The 27,230-nt window shown below is 47.2% G+C and overlaps 1 protein-coding gene across 1 annotated transcript; it reads left to right on the top strand.

The window, feature by feature from the left end:
• The first annotated feature begins 360 nt into the window (after positions 1-360).
• On the top strand, positions 361-25,797 carry BCL2L14 (BCL2 like 14). Its single transcript, XM_065887804.1, has 6 exons — positions 361-570; positions 11,477-11,919; positions 16,017-16,184; positions 18,172-18,242; positions 20,839-21,105; positions 25,380-25,797. Exons 2-6 carry the CDS (start codon positions 11,484-11,486, stop codon positions 25,416-25,418), a joined length of 981 nt encoding a protein of 326 aa, XP_065743876.1. The 5' UTR covers positions 361-570; positions 11,477-11,483; the 3' UTR covers positions 25,419-25,797.
• The last annotated feature ends 1,433 nt before the right edge of the window (positions 25,798-27,230 follow it).

Here is a 27,230-nt window from a genome sequence, read left to right as displayed (position 1 = left end):
AGATTTGGATCTCAGCTCACTGATGGGGGGACCACTTCCGCACCAATACCCTACCTCTCTGAGCCTCAGTTTCCTTGTATGGAAAATGGGAATCATAACACCTGCCCCTTGATGTGAAGATTAAACACGTGTGCCACGCCTGCCACAGAGGTGATCAGTAAACATTCGCTAAACCGATGAAAGGGAAAGAAAGTAAAGTACTATCAGGAAAACACCCTCATAACTGTGTCTGTCCCAAAGGGCAGTGAGAGTCCCCTGTAAAGGATGCAGAACTCCTCTGAGAGTCAAATTACTCGGGCAAAGGTCAGCCCCTCCTTCAGTTGAAAAGCTGGGGGCAGGGCTTAACAAGGAAGTGCCTCCCTTCCCTAAGCCTCCTTCCAGCCTTAGTCCCAACCTGAAGAGGCTACACCCGGGTGGAGTCTTACATCACAAGAGCCTTCCAAAATGAGAAGTCAAGAAGACTTGGCCAAAGTTTCCTCTTAAGTTTCGTGGAGAGAGACTCAGGTATAGAAATATCCTTCCTGCCGCCTGACCCGAAGCAGGAGAAACTGCTGACAGCTTGGAGACCAGGTAATACTGGGAGACACCAGTCTTCACGTTCAGCCTTCCCAGCAGGACACAGGGGACTTCAGTCCTGGTCTTGCTAATGAGGCAATCTAACGGGGGTTCGTAAACCTAACGTTTACGGCATTTATTTAAAAGTTCTGATCATGTAAGTCTCAGGAAGCAAAACTAACAATCTAAAACTGAAAGCTAGCATCTGCTTTATTAGGGGTTTCCAGAAAAGGGAGAAGTATTTAGGTTTCCCTTTCATTTCTCCTTTGCTCCAGAAGGTTTGGGAGGGTTAAGAATACATAACTGGCCAAATCATTGTTAACATTATGCAGGTCTGTCTCATTGAGTGTGTAGCAAGGTATGTGATAGTGTGACAGAAACCCATTGAAATGCCAGCTACCTCCCCCAGAGCAGAAATGGGCTGAGGACAAGAGTCCCTGGCTTTGAGCCCTGAGTACCTGTGGGCACTTGGGCACAAGCTCTAGTCCCGGCAGACCCCCTAGAGACTTCCTTGAGTACAGGGCTCAGGTGAAATGGGGAATACCCGCCCCCCCTCAGGAGGCTCCCTCCTCAGTTCCCTGCATGCTCTGTTCTATAATCATCAGAGCCTGAGTCTTTGTGTTTAATTAATAAGACCTGAGGCTCTCTCTGTTTAGCTTCTATTGTAGGAATTTAACACGTTTTACCTCATTCCTCATTTTCACCCTTAGGATTAAAAACCACAGGGGAGGAGGGATGAAGACACCATAAGGTGAAGTTCAGGGAAGGAAGGGGAAGGGGTGGACCGCCTCTGAAGGGCGTAAGGGGGCAGAGGGTGCAGAAGGAGAGGCCCAAGGCAACCAGACAAAACTCAGCTCAAAATCTGGCCTGGGAACATCCCTCTGGGATGAGTGTCCTCACCCATGTCTTACACTCGGGCCTTGTCTGTGTGTCCAGAGTGATGGAAGTCAGCTCTCTGGCAGAGCCTGTTGCTAACGGGTCCTCCACGCCCCTCCCCCCGCCCCCCCGGGACAGGCCGGAGCAGAGTTCCGTCCAGGGCAGAGTTCCGTCCAGCTTCCTGGGGCCCTGGTGGCCACAGCCTCTGTGCATGCACGAGGGCTGTTTGCTCCGTGACCTGACACAGGAAGGGAAGGAAAATCTAACCTCCACCGATGAATCCAGAACTAGAAAAATCCCTCAAGTGTGTCCTGTGATCTTGGAGGTCAGACGCTGTTCTGCAGGCCAAGCAGCGCTGCTCCGCGGTGCTCCCAGGAGACTAGCCACCAGGGACTCCGAGGGCTTTGGCCATTTAGGGGGTTGGGGGGAAGAAACGCTTCGAGAGGGCAGAGAGGCCAAAAAAGACACTGTGAAACCTTGCTTTCGGGGAGTAGGTCTGTGAGAGATTGCTGTAGATATGCAAGAGGGTATGTAAATACTGGATCCAAAGGGTAGGGCTGTGTGCACTGAGTCACTGAATTACAATGAGCCTCACAGGGCTGATTCTGGAGCTAATTTTCCACTCCAGGCTCTGAACCTACATTCTGGGGCCTCACCCAGGGCTTCATTTCCATCAACATAAGCATAAAACTTACCTGTACGTTTCCATTAACTCAGAAGTTGGGCTGCTTCTACTTTGAACCCGAACAGCTGAGAGCAGAAGGGCTGCAGTGGTAATAAAGTAACTCACTGCTGCTTTAAAATAAGACGTCGTTATCAATTTAACAGCTCTCCCGTCATTCCCGGTGAGGATGAGTAGGAAAAACACCCTACGCTTGTCAAGTGCCTTGAAAGTGTCTGAACTCATCCTTGGACGCAGCTGCAAGCGCTCGCCGGGGCTGGTCAAGGTCCCCTCGGTCCCGGGGGCTGCCTGAGTACTGCCCTGTCCTCTGCTTCTCTCTCGCCCTTGGCCTTACCTCCTGGTTGGGCCCTCAGCTCCTTTCTAGCCTGGGAGACGGCAAAAATCTCTTCTTTCACGAAGTGGAAGTACTGTGTGCTCCATCTTGACCTCTGCTTTCCCCCCTTTTCGAATGTTGCTCCTGAATCAGCAATGAGCAAACTCGTTTCTTTTTTTTCTGTTTTCTCTTTTTTTTTGCGGTACGCGGGCCTCTCACTGTTGCGGCCTCTCCCGTTGCGGAGCACAGGCTCCGGACGCGCAGGCTCAGCGGCCATGGCTCACGGGCCCAGCCGCTCCGCGGCACGTGGGATCCTCCAGGACCGGGGCACGAACCCGCGTCCCCCGCATCGGCAGAGCGGACTCTCAACCACTGCGCCACTAAGGAAGCCCAGCAAACTCGTTTCTTAGAGAAGTCGGACCCTTCCTCTCTCTCCAAGAGCAGCGCCCCCCCACACACACACCTATACACACAATTTTAAAGTCTTCACACTGCATTAAAAAGGTTTGGTTGGTTGGGTTGGCTTTAACCGACACGGTTTCTTCGGAGCGTAGTCCTGTGGCTGGGAGAGGGCTCCCCCGCTACCAATGCAACGGCTCCTGGAGGACCCGCAGGTACCTCCTGCCTACGGGGCGCCCTGAGCTGCCCAACTGCAAAGGATGCTCGGAATTAAAACCCGCCTAAACGCCCTTCCGGCGCTGCTCTCGGCCTGGGCTCGGCCACTTCCGCGCCGCGTGGGCGGCGCCCGAGTCCCGACCGCGTGTCCCGCTCTTTCTCTCGTGTGACTCAGGTCGCTCAGGCTCCACCCTCGGTCCACTTTCCTCGCCTCCAAGAACCCGAGGTCTCAGTTTTTCTAAGTGGTACCTTTTATTCACCGAGTTGCCAGGTATGCATAAAATTACAAGAGGCCCTGGCCCTGTTCGGTATGAATTTCAGATAACAGATACTGTGTTTTTGTGTAAGCATGTCCCATACAATACTTGGGACACACTTATACTAAAAAATTATTTGTTACTTACCTGACATTCAAATTGACTAGCTCTCCCATATTTCATCTGGCAGCTCTATATCATGTTTCTTTCATTCATCAAATATTTCCCGAGAGCTTATCAGGTGTCAGGCATTATATGAGGTGCTGGGAAAGCCAGCCAAGTCCCAGGCTTCATATCTTACAAGTATGTAGACTTTATGCACACATACCCATACACACATACTCTTTATCTCTCTCTCTCTCTCTCTATCTATATATATAAATATATAGTTTCCTATAGTCATATATATTTGACATATGTTTACTATAGTCATATATATATGACTATAGTAAACTACAGGAAACAAGTGTGAATTTTGTGCTAAACCAAATATTTGCATGTCATTCGTTTTCTTAATTGCTGCTTTTGATGAATTTTCTTTTATAAACATATTAAACCTTACAAGAAAGGCAACCTATTAAAATAGTTGGGTTTTTTTTGGCTGTGCCGCAGGATGGCATGCGAGATCTTAGTTCCCCAGCCAGGGATCGATCCGCGCCCCCTGCAGTGGAGGCGTGGAGTATTAACCACTGGAATACCAGATTAAGTCCCCTATTTTTTTTTTTTTTTTTTTTTTTGCAGTACGCGGGCCTCTCACTGTTGTGGCCTCTCCCGTTGCGGAGCACAGGCTCCAGATGCGCAGGCTCAGCGCCCATGGCTCACGGGACTAGCCGCTCCGCGGCATGTGGGATCTTCCCGGACCGGGGCATGAACCCGTGTCCCCTGCATCGGCAGGCAGACTCTCAACCACTGCGCCACCAGGGAAGCCCAGAAGTCCCCTATTTTAATGAATAAAGACGCTAATATTTATTGAGCATTTAACATCTACCATGCACTACTTTAAGTGATTTACACGTGCTAATTTTTTTTTTGCCCACATACCTATGTGATGGGGGGAGGGTTTTTTTATGGGTTTTAAAAAAATTTTTTATTGAGGTTTAGTTGATGTATAATATTACATAAGCTTCAGATGTATAACCTAGTTATTCACAATTTTTAAAGGTTATACTCCAGTTATAGTTATTATAAAATAATGGCTATATTCCTTGTACTGTACAATATATCCTTGTGGCTTATTTATTTTATACCTAATAGTTTGTACCTCTTAATCCCCTACCCCAATCTTGCCCCTTCCCCTTTTCCCCTCCCCACTGGTAGCCACTAGTTTCTTCTCTATATTTGTGAGTCTGTTCCTTTTTTGTTATATTCATCAGTTTGTTGCATTTTTAAGATTCCACATATAAGTGGTATCATACACTATTTGTCTTTCTCTGTCTGACTTATTTCACTTAGTATAATATCCTCCAAGCTGTTGCAAATGGCCAAATTTCATCCTTTTTTATGACTGAGTAGTATTCCATTGTGTGTGTCTGTGTGTGTGTGTGTGTGGTATGTGTAGTACACATACATTTATGTAGTACACATACATTTATCCATTCATCTGTTGATGGACACTTAGTTTGCTTCCATATGTTGGCAGCTGTAAATAATGCTGCTATGAACATTGTGGTGCATGTATCTTTTTGAATTAGTGTTTTTGGTTTTTTCAGATATATACCCAGCAAGGCAATTGCTGGGTCATATGGTAGATCTATTTTTAGTTTTTTGAGAAACCTCCATACTGTTTTCCACAGTGGCTGCACCAATTTACATTCACACCAACAGTGTATGAGAGTTCCCTTTTCTTGACATCCTCGCCAACTTACGTTATTTGTAGACTTTTTGAAGATAGCCACTCTGACAGGTAAGAGGTCGTATCTCATTGTGGTTTTGATTTGCATTTCTCTGATGATAACGATGTTGAGCATCTTTTCCTGTGCCTGTTGGCCATCTGTATTTCTTCTTTGGAAAAATGTCTATTCAGGTCTTCTGTCCACTTTTTAATTGGGTTGTTTGGTTTTTTGATATTGAGTTGAAATGAGCTGTTAATTCTGTATGGGACTCTCTGCACTTCCTGGACTAGGATGTCTGTTTCCTTTCCCAGAGTAGGGAAGTTTTCAGCTATTATACCTTCAAATACTTTCTCAGCTGCTTTCTCTCTCTCTTCTCCATCTGGGACCCCTATAATGAAAATACTTGTGTGCTTGACGCTATCCCAGAGGTCTCTTAAACTGTCCTCATTTCTTTTCATTTTCTTTTCTTCTGTTCAGCATCGGTGATTTCCACTACTCTGTCTTCCAGCTTGCTGATCCATTCCTCTGTATCATCTAGTCTACTGCTGGTTCCTTCTAGTGTATTTTTCATTTCAGTTATTGTATTCTTCGTCTCTGTTTGGGTCTTTATATTTTCTCTTTGTCAAAAACTTCTAACTTCTCGCTCTCCATCCATTCTTCTCCCGAGTTCTTTAATTATCTTTATGATCACTACCCGGAACTCTTTCTTGGATAGATTGCCTATCTCCACGTCACTTGGTTCTTCTGGGACTTTATCATTCCTTTGTTTGGAAAATGTTCCTCTGTTGCCTCAGTTTGCCTAACTTGCTGTTTTTATTTCTCTGTATCTGGTAGGTTGGTTACATTTCCTGATCTTGGAGAAGTGGCCTCGTGAAGGAGATGTCCTCCACATCCCATCAGTGCACTCCCTTTTCATCACTAGAGCTATATGCTCCAGGGGTGCCCCCTGTGTGGGTTGCATGGGCCCTTCTGTTGTGTGGGATGACTACTGTGGGTGGTCTTGTAGGCTTGGTTGGCCCCTGGTCCAGTTGGATGCCAGGCCCTACCTTGTGCGGAGGCTGCCAGCTGCTGGTTGGCGGGGCCAGGTCACAAGGTGGCTGACTGCAGAACCCCAGGGTGGGAAGGGGGCAGGGCTAAGGCTGAATTACTGGAGGATGGAGTCAGGGTCCAGGAGACCCTGGGGCTATTGCCTTCCCATTGATGGGTGAAACAATGTCCTGGGGCTAGTGCCGGCCTACTGGTAGGCAGAGTCAAGTCCTGGGGTCTGGTTGTAGGACCCAGGGGTCCTAGACCTGGTGGATGGGCCCAGTTCCTGACACAGTTAGCTGCAGGGTCCGGGGTATCCCAAAGCTTGCATTGGCCTGTTAGTGGGTAGGGCCAGGGCCCAGCTAGTTCCAGGGCTGGTGCTGGCCTCCTAGTGTGTGGGCTGTGTCCACAGGCTGCAAGGCTGTGGTTGTGTTGTGGGTGGTGTCTGCCCACTGGCGGGTGAGGCTGGTCCTGAGGTTAGAGCAGGCTCGCTGGAGGGTAGGGTCAGGGCCCAGGGGGTTGTGGGGTCTCTGGCTGGAAAGCCCTGAGGGTCCTGGGTCTAGTGTCTGCGCACTGGTGTATGGGGCGGGGTCCCGGGCCCTCTGGTGGGCAGGGCTGTGTCCAGGGGCAGCTGTGGACTCAGGGGGTCTTAAGGCAGCCTGTCTGCTGATGGATGGCACTGTGTGTATGCCCACTTAGTTGCTCTGCCTGAGGTGTCCCAGCCCTGGCGCCTACAGGGTGCTGGGCCGCTGCGAGGCTAATCCCCGAGGCTAATAAGCTAGAGGGAGGATTCCAGAATGGGGCGGGCCAGCACCAACATCCAGATAGTAGAAGGAACTCTAAGAACAGCTGCCACCAGTGTCCATGTCCCCAGGGTGAGCGGCAGACGCCTCCTGCCTCTCCAGGAGACTCTCCAAAGTCAGTAGGTACGTCTGACCCAGGCTCCTTTCCAATGACAGCTTCTGCTCTGGGTCCAGAGCGTGTGAGGTTTTGTGCGTGTCCTTTAAGAGCAAAGTCTCTGTTTGCCCTAGCCGTCTGGCTCTCCCAAAAGTAAGCCCCTCTGGCCTTCAAAGCCAAATGCTCTGGGGACTCATCTTCTCAGCACAGGGCCCCCAGGAGGGAAGGCCCCAGACCTCTCACTCCTTTGGAGTGCCTCTGCAGCTGTAATTATTCTCTCATTTGTGGGCCACCCACCCAGGGCTATGGCACTTGACTCTATCACAACTTTGCCCCTCCAGCTCGTTTTGCTGTGGTTCCTTCTTTCTATCTTTAGTTGTTGAAGATCTTTTCTGGTAGGTTCTGGTCTTTTTTATCGAGGGTTGTTTGGCAAATAGTTGTGATTTTGGTGTGCCCATGAGAGGAAGTGACCTCAGGGTCTTTGTACTCCACCATCTTGGCTGATCTCCTGCCAGGGTTGTTGTTTTGTTTTGTTTTGTTTTACCCCATTTTACAGATGAAAAAAATGAAGGCAGAAATAAATTAAGGTATGTAGCCTGTCACACAGCTAGTAAGCCGATGACCCAGGATTTGAACCAGGTTATCCGTCTCAAGTTAGACGATATGAATCGCATCTTGTAAATGGAAAAACTACACCTCGTTGGAGGCCACATGACTTGCCTCAGCCCCCTTGCCAATAAGTATGAAAAGCAGCTCTTCAACCGCCTTTTCACCCCACATGCTACGCTCTCCCCGTTAACGCCACCCGAAAACCCCTTGCAACTTCTCTAGAACAGTGTGGCCGGCCGTAAGTGGGTTTCATAAATATTTTTTAAAATCAAATACTTGTTCAAACACTTAAATGCTATTCTGAATGCTTTACAAATATTAACTCATTTAATCTTTGTAACAGAAGGAAACGTACTACTCTCATCCCCATTTTATTATTTATTTTTTAAAGATTTTTTTTGACGTGGACCATTTTCAAAGTCTTTATTGAATTTGCTACAATATTGCTTCTGTTGTTTCTATGTTTTGGTTTTTTTGGCCACGAGTCATGTGGGATCTTAGCTCCCTGACCAGGGATCGAACCTGTACCCCCTGCATTGGAAGGCGAAATCTTAACCACTGGACTGCCAGGGAAGTCCCTTCGTCCCCATTTTAAACATGAGGAAACTAAAGCCTGGAGAGTATGTCACATAACTGCTAACGGCAGAGCCAGGATTGGAAGCCAGTGTCTCAGAATAGGAAAAAGTCCACAGTTCATCGCCAAGTGCCGTTCTGCCCCAGGCATTACTGTAGGAGCTGGGCACCCAGCAGAGAAAAAATAGCACATCAACATGCCTGTCCTCCCGGCACTTACATTCCATTGTGGGAAGGATCCTCATGGGTGTGACTGAAACTGGGCACCAAGAGGGGAAGAATGGTTGACCTGTGAGAATGGGACGAGGAGGGGGGCGCAGGCAGAGCGAGGTGAGGGCGGAGATGCTGAAGTGATTCCAGACAGCAGAAAGTTCCCTGCAGTGCACAATGGGCGCGTGAAATCGGGAGTAGGTGAGGGAAGGAAGACAGTCCAAGCCCCAGAATAGGACAGGCGTGTGACGAAAGGGAGGGAGGAGGACCCAGTGGCAGTGACGCCCCTCAAGCACTGCTCACGCTTAGTCGCCCGAGGCAGGCCTGGGGGGCTTTGGAGTCGTGCAGCTATATCTGTGTGTGCAGTAGGTGTCTCAGGTTTTGCAGCCCTGCCCTTGGCCACCCTGGCAGATCACTTCTGCCCCCTCCGTCTGTACCTGATGTTCTGGCACAACCCCTGCATCTCCCGCCTGGCATCACTTCCAACAGAACTGCTTTCTCGAGGCTTGGCCACAGAGCGCTTCCTGGATGAGCAGCTTCCTATCATCCAGTGTGAGGCTCTTCCAAAAAAAGATAGGAAACAACGATAGAAACAGGACGCCTCATCGGCAGGCCTGCAGGGGAGATGTCTCAGCCCTCACACCTCCTTCCAATAGTAAGAGAGTCAGAGGGGAAAGGTAGAGAACATTTGCTGTGAAATCAGAGGACCAAAAGAATTGCGAGACTTGCCCAAGCACTTTGCAAGTTGTAAACTGAGCCAACCCTGGACCATCGGCCTCCAGCACACAGTCAAATTGATCTGAACCACGTCACAATGCCTCAAACCCCATCTGCGTTCACTGTCCCAATTCTTTTATTTTTTTTGAATTTTGCCTTTTTTTAAAAAATTTAATTATTTATTTTTGGCTGTGCTGGGTCTTCGTTTCTGTGCGTGGGCTTTTTCTAGTGTGGCGAGCAGGGGCCACTCCTCATCGCGGTGCGCGGGCCTCTCACTATCGAGGCCTCTCTTGTTGCGGAGCACAGGCTCCAGACGCGCAAGCTCAGTAGTTGTGGCGCACGGGCTTAGTTGCTCCGCGGCATGTGGGATCTTCCCAGACCAGGGCTCTAACCCGTGTCCCCTGCATTGGCAGGCAGATTCTCAACCACTGCGCCACCAGGGAAGCCCCCAATTCTTTATCAGTTGGTCATGGTGTGAGAGGGGACAGTGGAAAGAAAAGGAGAGACATGCCAGCTGATCCCATTAATATCACTACAGCTATTTATTATCACACCAGCTCACATGCCAAAAAACACTCTTAAAGTTGGACCATTAAGGGAAGTGTCCATGATTAAGAGCCACATTAAGGACCCAGTCAGAGGGCCTGGGGTGACAGTTGTACTAAAAAAAAAAAAAAAAAAAGCTACCGTTTTTGAGCCAGGTTCTGTGTTGGGGTTTCTCATGCATTACATTGTACCCTCACAATACCCCTGCAAGATGACTATTATTATTTTCAACTTACCTGAAGGAAGCTCAGGTTCAGAGAGGTGAAGTAACTTGCCCCAGGTCACACAGCTAGTCGGTGGTATGGCCAGGATTTGAACTCAGGACTGTTAGACTGAGAAGCCCAAGCTGGTTTCCAGCACACGCACTGTCTGTGAAATTTTAATCCGATGACGGCTGGTAGATCTGGGCTCTCTGGCATCTGGGACAAAAAGGAAATCATAGTCCTTAAGATACAACCAAAGAAAGCAAAGTAGATCAGAAAGAAATGATTTCCTAGCAGACAACCATTTAAGGAATTATTTCATGAGAGCTTAAATTGAACACAATCAGTTAATTACATCTATCTGGTTATTCATATGGAAATAAAGATGAAACTTCCATCCCCGTCATTTTAGTGCTGGTACTGATCTTTCTAAAACATGTCTGTGGTCACATCACTCTCCCGCTCCAGACTTTGAAAAGCTCTCCATTGCTTCCATCAGTGTGCTTCAAACTTGTAAAAAAAAAAAAAAAAAAAAAAGGATTTTTTTCTTCAGATAAAATCTTACATGGAATGCTAAATATGGCAAGGAATAGAAGCAAACCTTCCCAAGCGAAATCAGTGAGTAAAGGAAGAATGGAGAGAGGCCAGGGAGGGCCAGGGACCCCAGACAGTTCCCTCCCCTGAGCTGGCCTCTCCCCTTACCCAGCTACCCTCTCCCAAGAAGACTTTTTTTTTTTTTTTCTTTTGCGGTACGCAGGCCTCTCACTGTTGTGGCCTCTCCCGCTGTGGAGCACAGGCTCTGGACGCGCAGGCTCAGCGGCCATGGCTCACGGGCCCAGCCGCTCCACGGCATGTGGGATCTTCCTGGACCGGGGCACGAACCCGTGTCCCCTGCATCGGCAGGCGGACTCTCAACCACTGCGCCACCAGGGAAGCCCCCAAGAAGACTTTTAACTGCCCTCCACAGTCTAGGGCCCCTTCTGAAATGTACTGATCTACCGACATGAGAAAATGCAAAGCTTTCAGCCTGACCTTCCAAGGCCCTGATCGCCTGGCCCTGACTGCCACTTCCCTGTGGTCCCTCCACATCCCTATAGCCCCAGCTCTCCACAAAGCACAGGCTTATGCGCCACCAGATCTCTTTCTACTCTTCAAACACATCTTAAATTCACCCAGAGCCTGCCCTCTGCCCAGCCTGTTCTAAGGCCCAGTAGCCAGCCACCCATCCAAACGCTTTCTTTCCTTCAAGGAGCCTGCACTCGCCCCCCGTTCACAGCTGTCTTTCCTCCCCACCTCCTGCGCTGGCTCCTGCATCTCTGTTCGAGCTCCTAGCTCGCCCTCTTTGTCTGGAATTATCTATGTACAAGTCTCATCTCTGTAAGACTGAACTTTCAGAACAAACCTTGGCTTTTCCAACTCTGATGACCCCCTGCCCCCCAGCACAAAGAGAATAGGTACTCTCTTATTGAGATTCAATGCTTATTGAGTTTCACCCCATCTCTCCCGACCTACAAAGAGTAGGTGGCTCCCAGGTAGACGGACGTGTGTGGACTTTGTCGTTACAGCCCTGCCATGTGCACCAGTAGCGCCTGCGACCTGGAGGAGATCCCCCTGGATGATGATGACCCAGACAGCATGGAATTCAAAATCCTGGAGTTCTACGTCAAACACCACGTCTTCAAGAACACCTCTGCTGTCTTCTCACGAAAGCTCCCGAGAACAAGAAGTTTGTCCCAGAGAGGACCAGAGAGTTGGCCGGCAAACAAAGCATGGACACAGGGACCGTGGACTTGCAGAAATTCCCAATCCACGGAGAAGGCCATAAACATTGCCAAGAAAAAGTCGTCTTGGAGAACACTCTTTGGAGTAGCAGAGAAGGAGGAGGACTCTCAGAGCTCACCTCCGGAGATCTTTGAGCTGCAAAGTCCGGTGGGACCTCAGAGTGGTCCTCACGGTCAGCAGTGGCCGAGGTCCCTCTCCAATGTGGGACAGCGCTTAGAGCGTGAAGGTAGGCTTTCGGGGATTCTTTCTCTCCCGCAGCCATGTGTTTCCCTTTTTTGTGCGCCTGGGGGTTCACCTCCTCCCAGCTGGTAATGGGGCCTTAGGCAAGGCACTCTTTGAACCTCAGCTTCCCAACCTATTAATACTCAATTCTAATTTCCCTGCTTTTCTCAAGACTGAAAAGAAAGGAAGAGGATAGCCGTGAAGGGTGACGGGACTGGTTTTCTGGCTCCACCGTCTATAAACTTGCTGCCCAAATCCCTAATCCTCAGTGCCACAGACCAATACAAGAGAAATAGCCTCAGCCGCGTTCAGGCTGCTCTTCCTCCTGAGGGAAGTCAACTCCCGTCTCTGGGCCTCTGTGTTTCCATCTGTACAATGGCCTCTGAAGGTGGATGGAAAGATCCGATAGCTGTACACAAAAATACTTTTCAAAGTACAAGCCACTCAAAAAACAACCAAGAAGAATTTTGACAAAATCTTCCTTCAGTGGTACAAAACACGTTGTATTGAACAAAACATTTTCATGAAAGGCTTTATCAGAATCGCCCTTCATCCACAAACCCTGGCATAACCATCTTCTTCCCCTCCAACAATACCTTGTGCCCAATGCCCAGATTTTAAAAGAAACCCCTCTCCTGCTGGGCTGATTGGCCCATGTAACTTGTCAATAATTAGTCAACAGGTGGCAGTAATGTCTCAATTTTTAAACATTGTGATGGCCGGCTTACTTGGAGAATCACCCCGCACAACGACAGCTTTAGATCATTCACTGTGATCAAGGAAACTTCCATTTCCTATCAGACTTATAGAATCTTAGGAGAGGGGAAGTTAGGGTTGGGATTACCTGGGGGAATTCCTCCTTCCCCCAGGGGTACAGCAGGCTTCTTCTACTGCGGGTGGTATCTGAGCTCTGGAGCAAACACAACAGTTTGGAGGCACCTCAATAGGCTTTTCTGCTTGTCCTGTTCTTTGGAGTTTGCCAGGAAACGGAAGATTTTACAGACTTTAACCTTCTGGCTTTCCTGAGAAAAATGACGTTCTGTATTTCAATATTACTGAAGTGTCATTTCACCTTTTTTATTTTCTAAAATTTCCATATCTCTGTGTAGATATATAGATATCCCTACAAAAGTAGAAATGGTTACCTCCTAAAGAGGCTTAGCTTTAAGGATTTAAGCACAGTTGTTCCTCCCTTCTCACCTTCCTCTCTCCTTGCTTTCTTGTTTAGTTAATTATGTGGGTAGTTAGTTGGTTTTATGTTGGGTGTGACCCCAGAGGGACTCACGTTCTATTTCTATTCTGCCACATGTAAATCAGAGCTCAGCAGCTGGCGTCCCCTGGGTTCTTTTAACTGAAGGTTGCAATTTTAGCCTGTGCTACCATTTCCAGGACTCAGACACCAGGTTGGAGTGAGAACGATGAGGTTATGTCCCAAGACCAAAGTCTCATAGTAAGAGACCTTGGAATGTAGAAAAATGAATGTCGATACCAATTTTAGGAACACCAACCCGGGTTTTTGTGTGAATCTTTTTTTCTCCACAGCTATGACTCGCTACAACTTCAATAACACAGAGATTATTTTTCTCTCCCATAGAAGAAAACCACAGTTTGGCAGCCCAGGCTTGACCTACCAGTTCCACAATCTTTAAGGATTCCTATTCTGGCCATCCCTCAGCTAGTTGCTTCCAACCTCAAAGTCGCCTTAAAACCCAAGGTGGCTGTTGGGATTCCAGCCATCGTGTCTGCATTCCAAGCAGGAAGAAAGAGGAAGCAAGGGAAGGACAAAAGGGTATCTCCTTCCTAGATAATTCAGCTCCCTTTCAGAGAGCTTTCTTAAAACTGTACCCAACTTCTTACATCTCAGTGGCTACTCCTTACTGCAGACGAGGCTGGGAAATGTAGTGCTGTCAGCTTCCCCTGGCATCTCAGGGATCTGTTACTAAGGAAGAATAAGAAAGTGGATACTGGGTAGGAAATAGCAGTCTCGACCATATGGAATTCTCTCACAAACGCCCTGCCTCTTCTAACACAAATGCCTCAAGCCAAATGCCTTTCCCCATCCCACTCTCCTGCTCTCCTTAATCCCACAATGAGCCCCCAGAATAAACTCAAAAGGATGGGCAGCCTTTCTGTTCTCTCTCCACACCCATCCGATGTTCCCTTGCCTATCAGATGGCACCAACTCTGATGAGAAGGGAATTTTTTTCCCCAGTTTTTTAAATTAAGGCACTAGAATGGGAATCTTAACGAGAGCTAATTCATCTGAGTCAAAATGAGGTTGCTTATAGTTTTTCCTGCACGTATTTCACCTGCATCCCTCCAGTCCGCAGAGACAGATACACATACACAGGTTAGTCAGCTTGGGAACCTCCAAGTCTGCTGGGGGCCTTGTGATTGCCCTGCCACGTGGCGGGGGCTGGGGGCTGGGGAGCGACAACCTTGGGGGCCCTCATCTGCCTCCTTTGAGGGCAAGGTGGGCGCAGTGTGACTTCCGTGGAAGAGAGCGTGTTAATCACCCTGCAGGCCGCACAAGGTTGCAGAGAGGAAAGCACGTGGAAGCTTTCCTCTCCCGTCTCCTGCGGACACAAGGGAAGGCTCCCACCGGTTTTGGGATCCAGCCTCTTGCCACCTCCTTCCGGGGGTGGCCAGCATTCACGAGCAAGCCGGTTGGACTGCAGTAAGGTGATTTAAAAGTGGAAAGTACTTGTGGTTGGGTTATTAAAATGGGAAGGAAAAGCGTTGATCCTTCTCCTTGACCTCTCCAATTTTTCTCTCTCTAACCCACTCCTGATCTGTTTTTGAACCCTATGGAGGGAGCACCATGAAAAATGTGGCTTTTTAAGGAAGCCATTATGCCTTTTTTTTAAAGGAAGGCATTGTGGACAAAGTGTCAGTTCCCATGGCCTTTCAGTGAATGCCCTGGGGGGTGAAGGGAAAGCACCAGAGCTCCACGTGATGGGCGAATCCAGAGAGAGAGGTTCAGGAACCACTTTGGCAGCTCCTTAGGAGGTCAAACCCTGCCTTGCATGTGACACAATCCCTCCCCGGACCCAGGCCTTGCCTCTCTTATCTATCCTGATTGACAAGGTCCGGGTGTTCCCCTGGGCACACCAACCTTCTGGCCAAAACCCCACTCTGTTACTTTCGTCAAGTCTTATGAATTAAATACTGTTGTTCTTAAACATTGCATGATACGACCGCTCCGTATCAAAGGCAGAACTTGTACAAGCTTCTAAAAGCTAGAAGAACTTAGTGATGGATTAACAATGTCAATTTTACTCCCAAATAACTCAGCAGTACTGCCTGCCCTCCCAATCCGACCCCATCCCCTACCAGGGGCAAAGTCGACTTGTCCTTCACAGGCTATGACATTCAGGGGGCCAGTGCCATTTAAACCTTCATGTCCCCAAATGCTTTACCCTCTAGTTGCGTGTGCAAATTCATGACATAAGGCTTTTCCTGGATTATAAACTCTTGAAGGTCGTGGGTTAGACTTTATGCATCCTTGTTTACCTATCAGCATTTTTCGCATGTTTCCCACTAGACGTGGAGGAGAGAGAAGACAAGTGACCATGCAAGCAAGGGGAGTTCAGTGTTCACTTGATAATGAGTCACGAATATGGCCTGAGAGCAGGGATATTTCTCTTTCCTCGGTGACAACCCCCAAAGGCTTGTCACACTGCTGAATGCCCTCCTATGCGCATAGGGGCCAGCTCTCCAAGATATAAAGGATGTCCAAAAAAAAAAGAATAAAAATAAAAGCATAATGAGTATTCCCTCAAGCAAAGAACTAAGCACTCCCTTTTGTGTTTCCTCCCTTGCAAAGGGGCAAGGGGACCCTAATTTTGCAAGGTTTCAGAAAGAGGGTGCAGAGGGGCAATTGTTTCGAGGTGGCAATCACTCCTCTGTGAACTCCTCCTCCGTCCCAGCCTCTGCCAGGCAACTGCCAGTGATTTCTGAAGAATGGACTCCCCTCCACGCACACTCCCAGCCGCTTCCTTTCGCTCCAGGCTGGTGTTTTCATTTCGGGCAACTATGCATACCAATCAGCTAGACGAAGTTCTGGGAAGGGCCTGTCAGCACCATTTTGTCTTGTTTCAGCCGTGGACCCCAAAGTTGTTTCCATTGCCAACCGAGTTGCTGAAATCGTTTATTCCTGGCCGGTGCCAGAGCTCCAGAGCCAGGGAGGAAGCTTCAAGTCCAGAACGATTGTGGCACAGGGTCTCCAGCACCAGGGCTTCCAGCCTACAGCTGCAGGTGGGAAGACAGGTAAATCTCTTCTGAGTGTTTGCAGTGGGCTGCCTGTCTGCCAGGCAGAGGTCTACAGCATTTATGTACGTATACAGCTCAGGGCTCTGCAACTTAGGAATCTCTGCTAAGCTGGCCTCAGGGCACGACAGCAACATGCTGCAGGCACCGACCTTCTTTAGCTTGAGAGACCAGCCCAAGCCAAGGCGAGTGTGCCGGCAGCTGGAAGCAACAGGCCAAACTCACTGCTAAGTCCAAAGAAAAGTCTCCTACTGAGGGGCAGGAGGAAGCACAAAGCGTGCGCTCAACCTTGTCCACAGGGGGAAATGCATGTTAGATTTCATCATGTTAGCCACGGCCAAGGACCAGTGTACTCGAGCAAGTGCACAGGGTGTAGTTGGAGCGTCGCCCGGGGATTTATGATATTGCCTTGGGCTCCTGTGAAAAAGCAGGGGGTTGTCAGGTACCAGGTCTGGGGCAAAACGTGAAGCAGAACTGAGAAGTAGTGATCAGACTGGGTCAGTTGTCACCAAACTGTACCAATAGGTAGGACTGTGGATCACATCCGACTTGCAGGAATTCTAGAGTTGAGGGAAGCAGGACCAAGTGCCACGGGAAGAGAAGTTCAGTCTGGCCATTCCCTCATTAATGACTATCCTGCCCGTGGTTCTCTTTCCCAAACTCCAGTGGATGATGAGGGTCCTAGCTGGCCCCTGAGTTTGCAGTACGCCAAAACAGAAGGCAGAAGATTTATCTGCAAAGGTGGTGGTGTCTCCCAAGCTCAGAAGCAAAGTGCTGTGCTGTTGGGACCACAAACTACCGAAGGGGCTCAGAGAGTGAGGCGCTGGGAAAGGACCCTTCTGACAGCAAAAAACAGTGTTCCAACTTTAAAGCTCTCTCATGTGTGCCTGGGCCTCGTAAAGCAATACCCCTAAACCAAGCAAAAGCTCAGGCTCTCATCCTTTGCGCGCATGAGAAATTCAGGCTGCTGTTCTAGCAACTTTCCTGGAGAGAGGCGGCAGCATCAGATTTTAAAACTACACGTGGGTGGTGGAAGCATGCAGTCCTTCTTTTCCCAGGTGACTTGGGTCTCAGACTTCCTACCACCTTGCCCTTCACTCGACCTTGTGGGATGTATTTCCTGGCCTCTCCTCCCCTCTCCCTCTGGGACAAACATGAGGACTCCATGACATCAGAGACTGCGCCATAAGGAAAAAGGGCCGTCTCTGTTTGGATTCCGCTCTATAGCAACGACTGTTTTCCTAATGTTGCATGTTAGCACATTTTGAGACAAGAAGAATCAGACTCCACCTTCCCTGTTCCAACACACACACCAACTGGAGCCACCTCTCTCTCTGTCTGCCATGTTAGCCTTTGGGGTGGGAGACCTTCTTCATTTTATTTACTTATACTCTACCTTGTTGTAAAGACACAGCACACAAAGTACACATTTTAGTAAGATAAATTTGAAAGATACTGTAAAAAGAAAACAGTAGGAAAATAGGTGGGTTTAGGAATGAGTTTAATTCCCCAAATGCAGGAAGACTATACCCCGCCCCCTCGCCCCTTAGGAGGCCACAGTTTGGCCCTACAGTTCCTAGCAGCTAACACAAAGGGGTAAGATGATCCAGTAGGGATTTATGGTGTCTATATGGGAAAAGCACCATATGCTCAGGACAAACCCAAAGACCGAGAGAAACTGCTCCTAAATATCTTTAGAGATAAGCTCATGTATCTTCAACAACATTTTTACAGTAAATAAAGTGATGAGTTTCACGGTGAGAACTGTGGGAGTGCTGGGGGAAGAAAGAGAGGAAAGGAGGGGACGGTGGGAAAGGGTGTCTGGAATGGTTTGGGCCTGATCAGAAGAGGCAAGGTAAGATTTACTCTGCTGAGAATTATGAAGGGCATGTCTTCCTCAATCCCTAACCAGGCTACAAGCATTGTCCCTGGAAACATTTAAGATTGTTTTTTCTTAAAAGAAATAACTGGAATTTCCCCCTGGCAGACGGAAAAGACCAGATAATAGCCAGAATCGTTGAGCTGCTGAAATATTCGGGGGATCAGTTGGAAAGAGAGGTAGGGAGCTTCTTGAACTAACGAGTTTTCTTTCTGTGTCCGCGCGCTGGTACCCAAGAATGGAACTGTGCTGCTGCTTTTACTCCTTTTCAAAGTTCTGGTTTCCACTTAGTCCTAAATTTTATTTCCCTTGGACTCAAAACTCTTCATGCTGGCAGCATCTCAAAAATGAATCACTTTGGAAAACATAAGTAAACCTTCTGGAGCCTCCTTGGAATTTTTGGAAATGAAAAAAGTAACTTTGTTTTTGCAGGAAAAAGACACCAATAAATTAAAATTTGCTAAATAGAATTATGAATCTAGTTCCCCATGTAACTGATCCTCAGGGAAGTTTAGACTCTTGCATTTGCCCTGCAGCCTGGAAATCTGTGTCCCACAGCTGCTCCAAGTCTGGAGTCTTGTCTGAAATCTCCCCCTAGAAAGGCCGGACTGTTCTCTCTCAGCAATTCGGCCAGGGGGCAGGTTAGTGTTAACTCAGAGAACTTTTAGTTTCCTGCCATTTAGAAGTTGAGACCAGTCCTTCCCATCAGGAACGTGTAGGAGTTACCTTCAGGTAAAGAGGTAGTGAGCAGGCCCCCCTGTAGTCAGGGCTTCTCAAGGGATCTTGTCCGTGTCTGCCGCCCACTGACGGCTGCATGGTCTCCAGCATCTGTGCATCAGGGGCTGGCCTGTGGACCCATTCCTTCGTTTGGCCAGGATCCACGGGGAGGAGTCAGGTCTGTGGGGACTCTGCAGGAGGGGGAAACAGCACTCACTGGCTAGCCAGCCAGCCCAGTCTCAGCATGCTCTGTGGCTCCTCGATGCCTTTGTCACAGGTGTGCCCAGAGGATGGTGACCAGGACGGGGAAGGGCAGGTGAGATGGTGCAGAATGAGAAACACTGAGGAAACACTGAGGAACAAAGAAAAGAGAAGGGGGTATGGGAGCTTCTGGGCCACAGTACGGGGTGGACAGGGGTGCACAGGATGCAGAAAACAGAAGAGGGCACATGGTTTTAAGGACACCCCTGTGTTTCTCCAGAACTAACATTGATAGGAGTTACAGGGCAATTGATTTCTCCCCACTTTAAGAATGAACTTTCTAGCACTCAATGCTGTCCATCGAAGCCAAGGGCTGCCTTGTGAAGAAATGATCTTCCTGTCTCTAGAAGAATTCCAAGTAGATGCCACTAACCAGCCCACAGTTCAGTACTTGAACTAGGAAGGATCTGACAGGTGTGCTCAAGGATTCCTTACAGCTCAAAGTTGCTGTGGCTCTCACGGCCGTCTCCTTCCCGGCCTCCCCCTGGGGCAGGGACTTGGCAGTAGGTCAGGGAGGCCAGGGACAGGCTCCTCCCACACCTCCCTGAGATGCCAGAAAGCCAGGTGCAACCCCAAGGGGCAGGGGGGCAGAGTGGGTACCTGTGGAAGGGGTTTCTTTCTGGCGTTTCATTCTTTTACTGTGCTGGCATGGTCCTGGATTCCAGCCGCCCGCTGGAGGTTTCGAGTCTACCTTCTTCCGCTGGGTCATGACTAAGAGGAGTCCATTCTTGGTGTTGAGGATGTCCCTGCTTCAGATTTATAATTCAAATAGGCCCCTGTGTCTCCTGGAAGTTGGGAGGAGGTGGGCTGGGCTCAGATAAAGGACACGGCTCCACTAAAAATCTTTATGTCGTATCTGACTCATCCCCAGAATACCCCTTTTAGAAACCATCTTGGTTGAAAACCTGCTCAGCTTATCATTCCTCAAGGACAGAACTAGTTGATTTTCAAATAAACATATAGCCCCTGATCATTGAGAAATTTGTTTTCACATGACAACCATCACTTTACAGACATTGCAAGGAAGGCCTTAGATGAGGATGATGTATGCTTTATGACACAAGCCCTGATTTTTCACAAGCAGAGGCAGGGACTTCCCTGGTGGTCCAGTGGTTAGGACTCTACATTTCCACTGCAGGGGGCACGGGTTCGATCCCTGGTCGGGGAACCAAGATCCCACATGCCTTGCGGCATGGCCAAAAAAAAGCATCTCGCATCTTGAAGCATCCTGGACAAATGCTAACACTTTGAGAGCACTTTCCGCCATGTTGAGCACAACATGTTTTACTCAATTACGCTATAGTACAGGTACTGTCATCCCAGTATAGAGATGACAAAACTGAAACCGAGAGGTTAAGTTCTCCAAGGTTGCACAGCTAGTAAGAGGTGTAGCAGGAGGGGTGGAGCCCGAAGACAGTGATTTCCAGGCTTCAGATTCTGCCCATTACACAATCTCTAACAAAGCACTTTGCACTGGGTCACAACCATCCGTAGACTGTGAGCCCTTTGAGTGAGGGGCTGAGTCTTAATGGTCCACAGTACCACCTGTTGGGTACTCAGCACTCAGGAAACATCTGTTAAATGTCGAATGAATGGGCTGTTCAGTTTGTATTTGTCCCCATGAAAGAAATTCACAGAGAAGGTCCATGCCCAATCCGGTCCTGCAGGACATGGTACCACGATTGAGACCAGAATTGAGGGTTTTCCATTGGGTGTTTCAGTTGCCCAGTGTCGAGTGGGAGAGTTTGCCTGCCCGGGCCAGGCTGCTGTACTGACTGCTTCTCCTCTTGCACACAGTTGAAGAGAGACAAGGCTTTGATGAACAGCTTCCAGGGCGGGCTGTCCTACTCTGTTTTCAAGACCATCACAGACCAGTTCCTAAGCGGTGTGGACACCAGGGGAGAATCAGAGGTCAAAGCTCAGGGCTTTAAGGCTGCTCTTGCAATAGACGTCACGGCCAAGCTCACAGGCATCGACAGCCATCCCATGAACAGGGTGCTGGGCTTTGGAACCAAGTACCTGAAGGAGAACTTCTCGCCCTGGGTCCAGCAGCACGGTGGCTGGGTAAGTGCATCCTATTTAAAAATAAATCTTCCCAGAACTCAGAGGAGATGGGATGGAAAGGGGTTTTTTGGGTTTGTTTTTGTAAGTGAAGGGAACACATCTTTGAAGCGGTTCTCATGGGTTTCGGACACTTGAGTGGCAAGAGATTTACCCCATTGATGGGAACATATTTTTTTAGTGATTATCTTATCAATAAATATTTACTGAGCTCCCAAAGGGTATGTGGGGTATGTGTGTGGGGGGAGAGGGACTGGTCGGATATAACAGGAAATGAAGAGATGTTGATATAAAATGTTTAGATAGACATAATTTCTGTTTTCACAAATTTTGCAGGCAGCGGAAGTCTAGCAGTGAGAAAAGGACAGGCAGATGGTTCCTTATTCTCTCAGATGCTGACGGGGTGTGGGTGTAATTCTCACACAGAGGTTCAGGACTTATGACATTTTGCCATTGTTGCTTGGACCCAGCCATTTTGACAGGGACATTTTGATAACTGAAGCAGTTAAATTTTCATCTATTTCTAATTACCTGCTATCAGGCAAAACAGACCTCTCTACCCTGATTCCTCACCTCAACCCCTCTCCCATCCTTTTCCCTTGAGATTTCCTTAAAACTGCCATGTTCAAATGGCCTCATAACAGTAACCTTTTCAAAACGCTTTACCCCATCCAGAGCTCTAAATCTCAATACAGTTAAGTGCCCTACGTACGAACGAGTTCTGTTCTGAGAGTGTGTTTGTAAGTCCAACAAAGTTAGCCTAGGTACCCAGCTAACACAATCGGCTATATAGTACGGTACTGTAATAGGTTTATAATACTTTTCACACAAATAATACATGACACAAAAAATCAAGAAAGCATTTTGAATCTTACAGTCCAGTACCTTGAAAAGTACAGTAACACAGTGTAACAGCTGGCATCCAGGGGCTGGCGTCGAGTGACCAGGCAAGAAGAGTTACTGACTGGAGGAGGGAGAGGAGGTGGAGCTGAAGGATCCTCAGCAATAGGAGACGGAGGGCAAGCTGCACTTTCACTCATGCCCAACATTGATGGCACAGGTTCTGGTTCCTTGCTGGAACCAGATGCACGTTTGCATCTTTGAAAGTTCGCAACTTGAAGGTTCGTGTGTAGGGGACTTACTGTAGGCCTTGGGCATTTTTGTCTGTTCAAGCCCTTCTTAGGAGGACATACATTATCATTAGTCCTCTTTCCACTAGAGTGGTCCAGGGGCCAGGAGGTTTGAGTCTGCTCTGGACATGGCCCTGGGGCCTCCAAACAGGCTTAGTGTCTTGGCTGCCAGACGGAAAGTACAGCTGATCATGCCTAAGGGGCTGAAGTGCCCGCCATGGTCTCCAGTGGCTACCCATTAAGCAACCCAGACTTCTGTTCTTTCCTATTTTCCACTTTTGCACCAGATATGATAGCCCTTAAATGGCTAATCTGAACAAGGCTCTTTCTAAATTCAAGCTGCCTTAACTCACGCTAAGGAGAGGACAGAATCCTCAACATCACTTCAGCTTTAACTGCTCTTCCTTCCAGGACCCCCTCAAGTCCCTCTTCTGCCCCAGAGCCCTTACGGACTACTCCGGCTCAAGACTCTTACCAGCCTCAGACCTTTTACAACACTTCACGTTTGCATTATGATTATATATAGGAAATTACCATCATTGTTGGTCTAGTTAATATATTTTTCCAGCGAGATTATAAGTATCAATTGGGCTTACAGGCCCATTCTCAAAAGTCTATTTAGTTAATTAATGTAGCTGAAACGTCAAAAGTGTTCTATGAAAAACGGCATTTGTACACCAAAAGCAGAAGCGACAAAAGAAAAAATAAACTGGACTGCATCAAAATTAAAAATATTTCTGCTTCAAAGGATACCATCAAGAAGGTAAAGAGAAAACCCAGAGAATGGGAAAAAATATTTGCAAATTATATATCTGATAAGGGACTTGTATTCAGAATATGTAATAAATTCTTACAAGTCAACAATAAAAGACAAAAAACCCCGCAATTTTTTTAAATGGGCAAAATCGATTTGAATAGACATTTCTTCAAAGAAGATATACAAATGGCCAATAAGCACATGAAAAGATCCTTGCTTGCCATCTTCATTTCTACATTAGGGAAACGCAAGTCAAAACCACAATGAGATACCCGCTAGCATGGCTAAAATAAAAAAGACAAGTGTCAGTGAGGATGTGGAGAAATTTGAATCCTTATACATCGCTGGTTGCACTCTAAAATGGTCAAGCCCCTTTGGAAAACAATTTGGCAGCTCCCCAAAAGGTCTATACCCAAGAAAACTGAAAACAAGTGTTCACATAAAAACTTGTACGTGAATGTTCATAGCAGCATCATTAGTCATAATGGCCCCAAACTGGAAACAATGAAGAAGTTTATCCATGATGAATAATGAATGGAAAAACCAAATGTGGAATATCCATACAGTAAAATAATATTTAGCCATAAAAAGGAATGAAGTATGGAAAGGTGGATGAACCTTGAAAACATCATGCACAAAGAAGTCAGACAGAAGGGCCATATATTGTATGATTCCATTTATATGAAATGTCCAGAATAGACAAATTCATAGAGACAGTGGTTTCCTAGGGCTTTGGGGAGAGAGAACGGGGTGTGACTGCTGACGGAACAGAGGTTCTTTTTGTGGTGATGAAGATGTTCTAAAATCAGAAGTGATGGCTGCACAACTTCGTGAATATACTAAAAGCCACTGAATTATACACTTTAAGAGGTGAGTTTTAGGTATGTTTCAAAAAAATCTGTTATGAAAAACAGTGGTTCTGGGCTTCCCTGGTGGCGCAGTGGTTGAGAGTCTGCCTGCCAATGCAGGGGACATGGGTTTGTGCCCCGGTCCGGGAGGATCCCACATGCCGCGGAGCGGCTGGGCCCGTGAGCCATGGCCGCTGAGCCTGCGCGTCCGGAGCGTGCACTCCGCAGCGGGAGAGGCCACAACAGTGAGAGGCCCGCGCACCGCAAAAAAAAAACAAAAAAAACAAAAAAAACAAAAAAACAACAGTGGTTCTAATTCTAGTAAGCAAATAAAAAGAGGAAAGAAAAAAGAATATAAAAAGTTTTATTAGTTCTTACTTTGGTTGCTAGTGCTAGAGAGAAAAACAGTTCCAATCAGAGAAAACAGGTGGATTTTTTGGGGGTAGAAATAATAAAGGGAATTTTCAAAGCCTTTAGAATTTTGTGGCACTAGTTCTTTAGCACTTGTATTTTCAATTCAAAATGTATTAGTTCACTTTTCCAGGTCATCATAAATCTTAAGTCTTGGCCACAGTTAGGTTTAATTTGGAGCACGTAGCTAGAAATTAGGAGAGGGAAGAAAGAGAATAAGAGGGAAAGGACTAATTTTTTCCAAAGTTGCAGAGACAGAGTTGCAAAAAGTAAAGGATGCTGCTGAAAGAATATTTACGAGTTGATATGAACTATGAAAGTGTGGAGGCGGGTGGCTCAGTCTCCCTGAACAGGAAAGAGATGAATCTGGGTGGCAAGCCTTCCATTGCCCCAGGGATGTTAGTCGATCTCTGGAGTGTCCTTGTAGTGTGGTGCGGAAGAAGAAAAACTATTGCTAGGCACACGTTTTCCAGGAGCTCAGGGTTCCTAATTATCTTAGTCGTCCACATTTCATAGAAGTGCATCTTATCTTCCCAATGGAACTGCAAATCTGTGAGGGCAGAATTATGTATTTCATGCCCCTTTTTCTCTCTCATAGTTTCCATTACTTTTACATAAGTCATAGATGTTCAGCCAATACTTGTAGAATAATGAGTCGATCAAATGAATGAATAGCGATTCTATCCACAAAGCATGCCAAACAAGCCACCATTTGATTTTAATTTATTCCTTGGCCTTTTTGCTTCACTTGAAGCACCATTCACATCGTTACCCTGTGGTCCTGGCAACGTCACCCCTTCTACAGCACCTTGAAAGAAGAGGTTTGCAACCTCCATAGTCATCAACCTTTCAGAATCTACTCTTTCGAATTTAACCATAGAATCAGACTTTTCCCATCTAGCCAGTTAGCCCTGGGTGTGTAACGTAAGTCCTTAGCTGATAAAGTTTTCCTTTCAGGCATACCAAGGATGCCAGTCACCTTTCTAAACCCTCCCCCAACCTTAACATGGTCTCCAGGCCTTGGGTCATGCCTGGGATAAGAAAGCAGAGTTAACAGGCAAATGTTTTCACTTCAACAGTGAATCAAACTTGGAATTTTAAGAATCTATTTCTCTTTTTCCCCCGCTCTAGGAAAATGTACTTGGGATATCACATGAAGAAGTAGACTGAAACATCAGAGGATCTGTAATCTGGAATACTCATGGTCGAACTCTGGTCTTGTGTACAGTCTTAGCACAGACTATGGGAGAAAACAAAAATGGACAAGGCAGATGGACCATCAAAATCTGCAAAACCATTATTCCTGCAAATCAAGAGGCATCAGGAGAGGCCTTGAAATCTCCCGCTCATAGAATCTAGTAGCATGGCCCTCGGCATCCATGTTTTCAGGTCTCCATTGAGTGTGTAAGGAAGTCTCGAAAGACAACTGCTAATTTTCCATTCAAATGCTTAGAACAGAAGCCATCACCCTGCCTCTGCCGGCCACTTTAGTGAAAGTGTGTGACAGATGTTTGTTGACCTCATGAAGGTGAAATGATAAACGGTGCATTTGCTTACTCTTTGGTTTCCAGTACTATTTATTTTTCAAACTTCACTTGAGATGGCCTGATAATGACATTGTTTCAAGCCTACCTTTAGGCCCATGTGGCTGTTCATGTTGGTAGACAGAGCTCAGAGACTCCTGAGTTTACTGCTGTATCCACTAGCCTGGGGAGAGACTGCCGTATCTGCTTTTTTTTTTTTTTTTTGCGGTAGGTGGGCCTCTCACTGTTGTGGCCTCTCCCGTTGCGGAGCGCAGGCTCAGCGGCCATGGCTCAGGGGCCCAGCTGCTCCGAGGCATGTGGGATCCTCCCAGACCGGGGCATGAACCCGTGTCCCCTGCATCGGCAGGCGGACTCTCAACCACTGTGCCACCAGGGAAGCCCCGTGTCTGCTTTTTGACTCACTTCTCTTGCAGAATTCTTTGGCAGTTTGAAAAACTTCCATTTGGAAGAAAACGACTATTCCTATCACCCTCAACTATCTCAGTGACCCCACCTCTACTTCTCGAGGTTTCTAGGCCTTTGTTATTTTTTGCGGTAGTGATTAGTGGTTGGTAAAATAAATATGCGGAAAGATAACTGTCAAAAGAGTATGTTTATGGTTAAAATAAACAGTAAGTAAGAGTATACGATTTCTGTGAGGATCATATAAGTTAATTTATATCAAGCGCTTAGAACAGTGCTTGGTATTTAGCGCTGTATTCACTTATGTCCACTATTATGTGCTAAACTGAAAACTTCCTTTGCTTTCAAAGCAGTCACTGATAGTTTTTCTGAAATTGATACTGTTCAGAATGAGGCTTTTTAGTAAGTAAAGTATGTTCCAGAGTGGGTGTTAAAGACACAAAACAATTTTTAAAAATACTACCCAATTAGAGTCTTACGAATTTCTGGCTCCCTAGCACCCAGCACGTAGCCTGATGTAAAGGAGGAGTTTAACAGACCTTTGATGAACAAATGAATGAATGAGTTTATCAGACATATTTTCAGCTTCAAGGGAAAACTGGAGCATCTATTATCACATGCTTCACTACCCTACTCTGGGTTAAAATGCGTTATTCTCTTTTACCTTCTTCCCCCTGCACTGAAACTCACAAATTTCAGGGCTAAAGGAGTTTCCTTTTACAGATGGAGACACTAGAAACCACCTCTCTCCATTCCAAACTATTTGCAGTTCCCCAAATGTATTATGTAACCTTGTACCTCTGAGCCTCATAACATTTTCCCCACTTGGACTATTCTTATCTGTCGGTCCTCTTTCCCCCGTTTTCCTTAATCCAACTAATTCTAGCCCATTCTTGCAAATCCATTCCTTCATTTTCTCCAGGAAGCATTTGCTAACCCTCCCTGGGCCACCATGAGACTATATTTGGATGCCTTTCCTCATAAGGATGTTCCATATCACCCTGTATAGAGACATTATACCTAATACATCGTATCA

Source organism: Phocoena phocoena, chromosome 11 (assembly GCF_963924675.1).
Source record: "Phocoena phocoena chromosome 11, mPhoPho1.1, whole genome shotgun sequence".
NCBI classification, from domain to species: Eukaryota; Metazoa; Chordata; class Mammalia; order Artiodactyla; family Phocoenidae; genus Phocoena; species Phocoena phocoena.
This window is presented reverse-complemented; position numbering and strand designations above follow the sequence as displayed.